This window comes from Acanthaster planci, linkage group LG12 (genome assembly GCF_054643075.1).
Source record: "Acanthaster planci isolate LZ-2023a linkage group LG12, COTS_SCS, whole genome shotgun sequence".
NCBI classification, from domain to species: domain Eukaryota; kingdom Metazoa; phylum Echinodermata; class Asteroidea; order Valvatida; family Acanthasteridae; genus Acanthaster; species Acanthaster planci.
Genome location: NC_141788.1, coordinates 4,593,262 through 4,604,499, shown reverse-complemented (window position 1 = coordinate 4,604,499; position 11,238 = coordinate 4,593,262). Strand labels below are relative to the sequence as shown.

At 41.7% G+C, this 11,238-nt stretch overlaps 2 protein-coding genes across 2 annotated transcripts; one reads left to right on the top strand and one right to left on the bottom strand.

The window, feature by feature from the left end:
- The first annotated feature begins 28 nt into the window (after window positions 1–28).
- Window positions 29–8,287, top strand: LOC147797074 (phosphoglucomutase-1-like). Its single transcript, XM_087143991.1, has 9 exons — window positions 29–414; window positions 1,301–1,463; window positions 1,788–1,933; window positions 2,397–2,511; window positions 3,853–4,043; window positions 4,404–4,558; window positions 5,274–5,525; window positions 5,973–6,165; window positions 6,675–8,287. The coding sequence occupies exons 1-9, from the start codon at window positions 160–162 to the stop codon at window positions 6,897–6,899; spliced, it is 1,695 nt and encodes a 564-aa protein (XP_087000117.1). The 5' UTR covers window positions 29–159; the 3' UTR covers window positions 6,900–8,287.
- A 2-nt stretch (window positions 8,288–8,289) lies between these two features.
- On the bottom strand, window positions 8,290–10,816 carry LOC147797073 (cyanocobalamin reductase / alkylcobalamin dealkylase-like). Its single transcript, XM_087144304.1, has 3 exons — window positions 10,698–10,816; window positions 10,109–10,262; window positions 8,290–9,264 (listed from the first exon to the last, which is right to left on the bottom strand). Exons 1-3 carry the CDS (start codon window positions 10,814–10,816, stop codon window positions 8,941–8,943), a joined length of 597 nt encoding a protein of 198 aa, XP_087000430.1. The 3' UTR covers window positions 8,290–8,940.
- Window positions 10,817–11,238: the final 422 nt, after the last annotated feature.

The following is an 11,238-nucleotide window of genomic DNA, read 5'->3' as shown; positions in this document are numbered from 1 at the left end:
TATATATCTCTCAAGTGTTGTGTTCTTTTCCGAATTGAAAACAGTGCCTACGTGCAGGGACGACCGGTCGTCACGGTGTAGTAACCGGGGGATTTTGGGAGTGTTTTTCAGTGTTTTATCAAAAGCTCCATGAACTGAATACCGAATACTCTCCACAAGATGTCTGCTAAGACTTTCAGCGTGAAGTGCGAGGCCACTACCCCATGCGAAGGCCAGAAACCGGGCACAAGCGGACTTCGGAAACATGTCACCGTCTTCCAGTCGTGGCGGTACACGGCTAACTTTGTGCAGAGCATTTTGTCGGCAATGGACGGCGCGACCCGCGAGGGATGCACGCTGGTGGTAGGCGGTGACGGACGCTACTACATGAAGACGGCCGTGCAGATTATAATCCAAATTTCTGCTGCCAACGGGGTAAGAGTTTGCCGTAATAAGGATGGATGGGCTTATCTGTCTTTAGGCCTACATGTAATTAGAACTGTAGACATGGTAGCACTTAAGGTTTGGTTTGGGGAAAGAGTTCTAATACGGACGCACACCCTGTGCACAAACCCTATGAGACTGGTCAGAAAAATTGTGTTTTCTGAGTAAACGACTTGGTATTTTCCCACCTAAAGTGTTTTTGCTTTTTGATAGATCACTGCAGGGAATAATTACTGCCGTCTGTATATGGAACTCTTTCCAATATTTGGAATTAATTGTGTGTTTTCTTTCTTTTTGGTATGATGCGGCAGGAAATAAATTAATGCGGAGTTGTTGATAGCTGTTATCAAGAAAAACTAGTATCATGGTGTTACTTAGATAGGATATTTGTAGATTATAGGTAGGTGTGGGGGAATTCTCAACTTAGCCTTGGGATATTTTTAAATCAAACCTATATATTTTATACCACCTTCCCATGTGCTGTGTATCTAAATGGAGTTTTTACAGTTTCATGTGTTGTCACATTCATAGTTAATCCGTGTGAATTTGTTGATGAAAACAATATTAAAGGAACTGCATTTGTTGAAAGACATCGCTTGCAATTTTACATAGAGCCTACAGGTGTAATGTTTATAGCACTCTGAGCGGAAGAGAATAAAACAATTTGGAGTATACACGAAGACACTTGCTGGTACCATCAGAAAAAACCCTGGCAAGTACATAAATGAAACAAGCAGAGATTTGCATAGTTGCTCCGCCCTTTATTTTAAAGATAAAAGTTTTCATGTGCACATTTGGCACCTAGTTATTTTCAAGGGTGTAATTGATATGTGCCTACTGTAGCATTACTATTTCTTATCTCATTTGCATATTGTAGATTGGCAAGCTTGTGATTGGCCAGAGTGGCTTGCTGTCGACCCCGGCAATGTCTTGCTTGATAAGGAAGCGCCAGGCAGCAGGTGGAATTATCCTGACAGCCAGTCATAATCCTGGTGGCCCAGACGGTGACTTTGGGATCAAATTCAATATATCCAATGGAGGTACATGTAGTAGTACAAAGTAACTGATGACCCACCCCACCCTTCCCCACAGCCAGCCTCCGCCTCTCCAGTTATTCCATACTGACTTCCAGAATTGCAAGACACGTCTTTGTTGATGAATCCAAAGAAAATTATATAACTATAATTGAAGGGAAAAAAATCAATCCATCAGGTTTATTCAAATGGCCTACAGGATAGGTCCAAGATTAGTTTCAATGTAAATTATTTGTCTTTTCAATGTTATGAGAAAACCACTTGTAAAGGCAAGAGTTATGGAGATTCTAATTTCAATTACATACATGTATTTGATTCCTGCCAATGTAGGACCTGCTCCAGCTGGCATAACTGATGCCATCTACGACTTAACAAAGACAATCTCAACTGTCAAGCACTGCCCAGACTTGAATGTTGATGTCAGCTCAATCGGGACCCAACAGTTTGACATACAGGGCAGACAGTTTATAATTGAGGTAATTGGCTAATGGGGAGTGGTTCAAGGGTGCATATGAAAGGGTGTGTTCTCTGCCCTCCACCCCTCCTCTGGCAACACGTTCTCCCTCTCTCCCGTGAGAGATAGTGAAAGAAAGCGGAGCTGGGATGTACATATATTTGTTGTCTCTTCTTTCCCAAAATCCTGAAAAAAGTCTAGAAGTTTAGCTTCACTTCTCAGAAGGGCCCTAGAAGGTTACATAAAAAAATTCTCAAATTCCCCCCCCCAAAAAAAACCCTGGCCTCTCGAAACTTTGGTTCTTGATCTGCCCATGATCCAATTATGTGGGAAGCAGTGATTGAGCTCCACCTTCTACATTCATTCCTTCAGAAGTCTTGAAAACCTTCAAGAAGATTTTTATTTATACCAATGGAATCACGTTTGATGCTTCCAGTGATGGGTGTTCCAGTTGTGTTTTCAATGTGTATTCCGCCCCCCAATAGGTTGTTGACTCCGTTGAAGACTACTTGGCCCTGATGCGAGAGATCTTTGACTTTGAGGCTTTGAAGAAACTATTGAGCGGACCCCTGAAATTTGTTGTGAATGCGATGCACGGAGGTAGAGTATGTTACATGCATGCTTCTCATAAAATGAGAGTGTTTCCAACATGTTGATTTGGAAGGGTATTTAGGAGAGGGGAAGAAAGGAAAATGAACATGTTCATGCATGATGGCATGGCCACAACATCTGTAGCGACAGACTGCTATTCAAACAACAGCTGTTTGTGGGTATAAAACACAGCTGTCCTCTTGGTATCTCACATCATACAGACAAGCACACTCTGTGTGAAGGAAACGTCGGATCAGGGCATTCATGCAAATTTACCATGCAACGATAATGTACATAATTAAATTCAGTCGTAGCCACCCTCTATAGTTCTTTGCATTTTAGAAATGCTTGCATATTTGTTAACGAGGGATGACAGTCCAAAAGAGTGCGATTTTTGTATTTTATATTCAGGCCTATATCACAGCACCTTTTCCTGTACTGGATGCAATCATTATGCTGTTCTTTTAAGTTGTGTCAATATCAGCTCTCTCTGTGAACATCACTGAGATATGGCATAGAGTGCCTGTATTTTCAGAGAGGTTTGTATTCACACCTAGAGGAAAAGGCATGATGGGCGGTTTGCATACCATTTGTTTATGATGAAAGTGCCCCTCTTGTAGAGCTAGGTTCACTCTGAATAACAGGTCCTCTTTCCAAGACAAACAAAAAAGACAGAAAACACCTGGCAATGTTTTGGATATACATATTATGGATCTTTTCACAAACTCGGGAACCCCAATTTTTTTTTGGGGGGAGGCATCAGGGATTGGGGCTAAATTTAATATTGAACTCATACATGCAGGTTGAAAAGCTTGATGCTTTCATTGACATGAGGCATCTAGCTCCTGGAGATTCTGGCGTGTTTGTGTACTCTAGTCTGGCAACAGTCATGGACGAGTGGGTTTTTTGTGTATTATGGTTATGATGCTTGTATGCACAGACTGAGGTTCCATTCAACCCAAAAGGCATTTTGTAGAGCAGGATTTAAAGTACTTCCAGCATCCCTCCAAAAGCGGAACAGATGTTCGCATGGAATAAATTCGCTGAGGTCAACTCCCTCTTCATAGCTTGACCTTTTGTGGTTTTGGCAAATTTGGCATATAAGTGTTCGTAGAATTACATTATTATAAAGATAGATTGTGATTAGAGCAAGCCATAAATCAGAGTACTTTGTGAATGTCTTGACCTGACGTTTTTTTAACTTGATGCAATTGTGAAGTGTTGTATACATGTACATGTACATTAAGCCAAAAAAACAAAACCAAACTCTGTTTCTTGTTATAAAATCCAAAATATTGTTTACATGTGAAAAGCAGTGTTCCTTTCTGATATACACTTCCTCTAATTTAGTCGTGGGACCCTACGCCAAACGTATCTTTTGCCAAGAGCTAGGAGCGCCAGCAGACTCATGCCTGAACTGTGACCCCAAAGAAGACTTTGGAGGTCACCATCCTGACCCCAACTTGACCTATGCTGCTGACCTGGTGAACCTGATGAAGAAAGGCGTCCACGGCTTTGGAGCAGCATTTGATGGGGATGGGGTATGTGGGGTGTATTATGTTCAGTTGCAGTGTTCAGGTTTTTCAAGGTAAATGTTTCCAAACGCATAATCTATCAGTGCTAGTTTAACTTATCCTGCAGCCTCATGTGATCTAGATAAATAAAGAACTTTAAGGATAACTGTCTTTAATCTCAAGATGTCCTGTCATCAATTTCTTCATTCTTTGAGAAGACCGAGGACTTCAGCAAAGTGCTTGAGACATATAACCCAAACCTAGAGCTACCATGTACATATAGGCTTTTCCAGAGAGTAGGAGGACCTACATAACCTAACTGCAGAGGCATGAAATACGTCATTTTTGTCAAATCTCTTGTGTTTTTATTTCCCTGTATTTAACCAGGACCGTAATATGATTCTTGGTAAGAATGGCTTTTTTGTGACACCCAGCGATTCGATCGCCGTCATCGCCGCCAATGCCAAGTGCATCCCCTACTTCAAGAAGACAGGGGTGAAGGGTCTGGCCCGCAGCATGCCCACCAGCGGAGCTCTGGACAGGTATGGCTTGTAAATGTTGTAGAAGATGCTGAAATTTTGTCCACATTCAGATGAAAATTAGGCAGACATGATTTCTACCACACACACACATGATCCAGTGCTTGCATGTGATATATCTCTGGCACTGGAGTTCTTACGAGTGTTCAAACATTGCTGTCCATTTTTACCCGAAGAAGTGTCATTCCGCTGTGTGTGAGAGAGCCAGAAGCTCTGACCTTTTGTGTTGTACTCTTGTGTAATTTTTGATAAATGTTGATTTCACATACTGCTTGTTTGATATCACAGATGAAACTTTTCAGACTTAATTCTGACTTCTTGAATTTTAACAACTAAAATTGTGATTTTAAAGATTTTTTACAACCAAATGTTATTGTTTCAAAGGGAAAATTTCGGCCCAAAGTCCAAACAAGATAAAATCGGCTATGCATAAATAGTCATGGCAAGCATAGTTTTAGTCTCTTCTACCAACAGTATGTGCCGTGTTTCTACAGCAGCAGCACATAGGCCAACACTGATAGGTGCCTTTTCTGGCTGGGTTGAAGGTTAAGAATTGACCTTTGACATGAAAGAACTCCTCTACACGGAACAGTATGACACTGCGGATCTTGCATGCGGGGAACGATTCCAGTTAAATCAGTGTAAACATAGTTTCATCCTGGTTAAAAGAGATGCACCTAATTTACTGACCAGCCGATCCGTTACCTTTCACCACTAGGGTGGCTAAGGCTGAAAGTTTGGAGTTCTTTGAGGTGCCAACCGGCTGGAAGTTCTTCGGCAACCTGATGGACGCCGACCGCCTCTCACTGTGCGGGGAGGAGAGCTTTGGAACAGGGAGCGACCACATCAGGGAGAAGGACGGCCTGTGGGCGGTGCTAGCCTGGCTGTCAATCATGGCTGCCAGGCAACAGAGCGTGGAGGAGGTCTTGAGGGATCACTGGGAAAAATATGGCCGTAATTTCTTCACCAGGTGAAGCCTTTTTTAGTCATTCTTAAGGTCACTTTTAATACTCACGTTGCAGATGTGCAAGATTTGGAGTTGTCAACTTAGTGAATTTATTGTCATATTCGCACTTAATTCATGGGAATCATGAACTGGCCTTGTCAGTCAGTGTTGTAGTTTTTGTTTTGTTTTCGTAAAGGATCCAGTAGATTATTCCCTGACTCAAGTAATTTTTAAGCGGTGAACAGCATCATGACTTTCGAAATACAACTAGATTGTCTCCAGAACTTCATTCAGTTATCAGTATGAATTATAAGCATTAGTGATGATTAGAGTTGATTCAGGGTACAAGACCAAGACCTTGCCCCAACTATTGATTATACTGTATATTGTTTGCTGGTCAGATTGTGTTTGCCACTTGTACATGATTTTCAAACTTGAATGCATCAAATGCGTTTCCATTCCTCTCTCTAGGTATGACTATGAGAATGTCGAGTCTGAACCAGCACAGCAGATGATGGCAAATCTACGTAACCTGGTGGACACCGACAAAGTGGGGATGTTTATTGGCCGCGAGTTTGCGGAGGGGAACAAGACATACAAAGTGTCCAAGGCGGACGACTTTGAGTACACAGATCCCATTGACAAATCCTTGTCCAAGAACCAGGTATTACTCAACAGAATTGACCGTGCCAATTAGTAACGATGGTGGGTACTATTGCCCAATGCCCCAGTCCCACCTGTCGCATAACTCACTAATGAATGATATCATGATTACAATTATTTCAGGCCTTACACCAAAATATCACCCACAAGGGTTAGGTGAGTGAATGTCTCACTGGTCTAGACAGTGATTTCTTTACTTCCTAACATAGTGGTTTACCACCCTGTAAGATTTTACACAATTTACCAGTAATATATTGCAGTGAATCACAGATTCTGAAGGTTTCTGGTTTTTTTTTAGCTTACTACATAACTTAAGGAGTATTGCTCCTTGAATGTACTTTCTCTTCTCAAGACTTGGCTGCTGGCAGGTTTTTTACTGATTAGCAAGCTCAACCCTAACATTTCCTTCATCCTCCAACATGTGAGGGGTTGAGGACTGTGGGGTCAATGTTCATCCATCTAGTGCTTTCTATGTGTTGATTGTCTTCATTGCTTGTGTTTCGTTCGCAGGGGATCCGCATCATCTTCCAAGATGGCTCGCGCGTTATCTTCCGGCTCAGTGGCACGGGCAGCTCAGGTGCCACGGTGCGCATGTACATCGACAGCTACGAGTCCGACAGCGCCAAGTTCTCCCTGGATGCCCAGACTGTCCTGCAGCCGCTGGTCAAGATTGCTCTCGGTATCTCGCAGCTACGAGAGCTGACTGGCCGCCTAGAGCCAACCGTCATCACATAAAATACCAACTCTAATTTTGTTTCTAAGAGACACCCTCGTTTTTCAGGAGCAAATAGTGCATTGGAAAGAAAATATGGTTTTGGATCTCAGGGCCTTAGGCACATTTAACTGGGTACTCCACATATTTAAAGTGGGTTGTACATGTAGCTTTCACTAACAGTAGAACAAGCAAACAGGAAAGTTTCACTAAGAAGTCACTGGGGAGAGACCAGTTTCAAACACATTATCAGAAAAATTCAACATCAACACCAAACTGTACACTTTTTCAGGTAGGCTCGGCAGTTTTCATGTTTTTTGGGCACGTAGGCTGAAGTTGAAGTTTGGCTTGAGTATGAACAGCGATATGTGTTTGCTGGTAGGGTTTCCCCACTGTACATTTATTTGTGTGTACGTGATACCACAGAGTGGATGTCACACTGAGAGTCACCCCCATGCATGTGCATGATGTAGACCGTCAAGGCTTCTGTGAGGTCCACTGTACTGTGAACCACACTCCTCTTGGCAGGTGTTGTCATTTGAATTAACCGGTCTCTGTGTGGGCACATTTACTCGGTAATCCATTACATTTATATGAAATATGTCTGATCACAGACTGGCTTTGGAGGTCATGCCCTTATGTTTGCCCAAAAAAGTTTATTTACAAAATGGAATTGATCGTCGTCTTGTTTCTTTAGCAGATGAAAGTTCTCATCTGAAAGGCTCACTGTTGGTTGTTGCAAGAGGGAAATGTAATAGATATTGTCATTGATGTGTGTATTGAGATATGCTTTGTGCGAGGTGATTTTCAATGAGCAGCGCTAGACAGGATCCGTCAGAATGCCAAGATTTACAGTTGAGTGATGGTTATGCCTTGTGAGACATACAGTACTTTAAAGGATTTTACTTCAGTTAAAATTTAAGGATCTACCCAAAGAATGTCAGAAGATGGAGTGATCAATGTTTCTTTTTATCTTCCAAAAATGCTTTTAAATTATTACAGTGCATGTGAATAGGTTGCACTTGGAGGGTATTTAGCATGGTTTGAATTTTTTTAGAGTACTAACATCAAACTTGATAAAGGGAAAAATTGGTACACAGGAGCTTGCCAACTTGGCCATTGCCAAGTCAGTAGCTGGACCACTGCCGAGTAAGTAATCGGGCCACTGCGGCAAGATGAGTGCAATGTGGATTGTCTAGTCAGCTTTTAATAGTGTGGGATACCTCTGAAATTATTTGCAGGTTTGACAAATTAGCTCAAAGTATTTTTTTAGTTTAAGTCTGTATTATTTCCTCTGTGACCAGACGTTAATAGAATTGTACCTACATGCATTTCGGATTCTACTAATATGCTGATTTGAATTATGGAGTGAAATTCTTAAAAGGTATTGCAATAAAAACAAACACTGAAATCTTTCTTGCATTTCATGCAACTTTGAGTCATTTATAACACAAGTGGGTCTTCTTGGTTAAACATGCAAGCAAACATGCTCTTTAAATTAACTGAAAATAGAATACTGCATTGTGATAAGATAAGACACGTATGAATGATAAAAAGTACCAGCACAGTTTCAAATGGTCGTGAACTACATGTAACAAATGTAATGTTTTTTCGAAGATGGAAGAGATAGATAAGACCGTGGCTAGAGAAGTTGTCATTGAGGTGCGGGCTTTTGTTTCCCATAGACAAGCATAAACAGACCTTTTATTAAGAATCACATCCCCTGTGTCGATCCCTCTTTCTAGTTGAAATAAATACTTCCATTCAAGGTTTTTTCTCTCTTTTGCCTTGGTCCTTTGCTTTCACTCACACGGATTAACCATTTTACACTTTGTATAATCCAGTACCCAACACCTTATTAAATCAGGTGCTTCTTTCCAAGCACAGGCAAGTTTAAAAAGCCACTATACGGTTATTGAAAGAAAAGAAGTATAAATATCTTTTACACTCTCCATTTAGCAGCAATCAGTTTCAGTGAAAAAGGAGTCGCGTTTGACACTGGCTGGTATGTCGCAGAGATTTGCACGTTTCACGGCAAGGAGCTGGATGGGATCGGTCACAGGGCTAGTGACAACGGTCCGCTGTTCTCTCCACCATAGTTTTTTCGCCGGTGAATCCAAGAAGCTTGCCCCTCTGTGCAGGTGGCGTCTGGAAGTATTCAATCTGCTCCGGGGAGTACCGCTCCCGGACCTCAATGCAGTCTCTGTACTTGTTCTCCATCCAGTTGTCGTTGAACTGGTCCAGGAGGTCCTTTAAGGCTTCGTCCGTCTTGATCACGTCTGGGGGATCCTGCTGCACCAGGGGCAGCTGTACCCCGGGGAAGATCAGGACACCACGGAATGCAAACCATCCTCCGTATTTTGGGTGGATGCTGACACCAAATATTTTCTGCATGCAATCACAAACAGAGACTAGATCCGTTCCTTTCTGCCATTACCGCATCTTTGTATAAGTCAATCTTAAAAAAAAACCCACTTTTGCTGATAATTCTGTTTTCTGGCAATTGCCTTTTTCTTTCTAATTCGTTGTCATGGACGACTGTTTGGAAAGAAGAGACTTGCGGTAGAAAATTTCAGAAAGGCTTAACTGATCGAATGGTAGTGCTGACCGACTGATTGCCCCCAACAGTATCAAAAGTCTAGATTTGGAGAAATATGGTTATCCGTGCATTAGCCATCAATTGCGGAACATGCTAATTTTTTAAGACTTGAATGCAAAGAATAGAAACATTTCAACAGCCGCATCTGTATTTCAAATCCAGTGAGTTTCCCCCGATCCCTTTAAACATCTTCAAGCAATTTTTTATCTTCTTGCAGTTGTTTCAAAATATTATTTCTAGCTGGCACAAATTCTCTATGATCTTTTATAATAAAGCTTGACTAAAACACGTGAAAATTTGGCATTGTCGTGTGTCTGACTTCCATGACCAACACTCATCGATGACGATGATGTCAACATTTTAGAATGTCCTTCACCTTTCTTGCTTACGAAACTCAATACATGTACAAAAAACTGTGCCAACCTGGCATTTCACCCATGATGACACAAATAACTTGATTCTGCTAGCGTATTGTTGATATACACCAAACAGCCGTGGCACGTGGCTACGGCGTACACTGTTGGGCCCAACCTATCCAACTGTGTCACCATTGCTGGATATGTCCAAACCACGGCTGGACAGGACAAATGCTACAGTTGTAGCACATCAGCGCTGCTAGATAATTTACATTACCTTATCTCCCCACGGATCGTGCTTCATATTGGATCTTTGGTAGTAATACGCTGCTCCGGACACATGGCCCAACCGTCTGTACAAGGATCTTTGGTCTCCTGTTTGGATGTAGCTCATAGTCTTGGATGGTCTCAATCCTGTAATCTGGAAGACTCTGCAAAAACAAAGACAACAGCAACATAAATATATTGTACACTATCCAATCTTTAGCATATTAAACAAGTCAATCTTGAACAAATTATTCATGAATGTTAGAACATTTTTTAAATGAGTGGATTTGGTTCAGACTTCGGTTTTGCTGGTGCCAGCTGTTTTGAAGCAGTGTTTGAAACCACATATATGAGCTCTGACTGGAACCAGTGAAACTGACGTCTAATCTGAATCCACTCGTTTTGAAAATGCCCATAGTTTAACAATTTGTCCGATGCTCAAGTTAAATTTGAATCCAAGTTTTTCTGATGCCCTTTAGTGGTAAGTCATAAATAATGCAAGTGTAGCAGGTTTGGGCCAATGAACCTGACTTTAGCCTGACATGTCTTTGATGTTTCACGATGCAACAAATGTTTAAGTTGAGAGACCTCAAACTGACATGTTGACACGAGGAACAATGGACAGACCCACCTCTTTCAGACGATTGTACTGCTGTGCCACACAATCATCTATAGGGTCCCTGCTCGTCAAAGCTGTGAGTGATCTTACATATGGCATGAAGGTCTTCTCAAACATACATGGAGTGCTCAGAACACAAAATGCAAGTGTATCATCATGATAAGCCAAGTGGAAAGCAGACTGAACCCTATCGTTGTACCAACCGATCTGTGCATACCAAGAGCAATGAAAACAAAAACAAAAAAAGAAATGCGTAGTAATTGGTAATGTGTGTGAATTAGAAAAAATTGTTACCAAGAATCTTTTCCCCAACATTATGACACTTTCTCAGTTCCAGTCAGAGATTTTTCAAGTCCAGCAAGCTAAGCATGTTTTGGTACAAATGGTTTGTGGTCACTGTCGGGCATGATCGGTCAACATGCGTGATCATGGTGATCCGCTAATCATGTCAGTTACAGCATGATCTTTTCTGCATACCTGTGTTGGGTGTGATTAGTCAATCAGCATGATCACTAATGGAC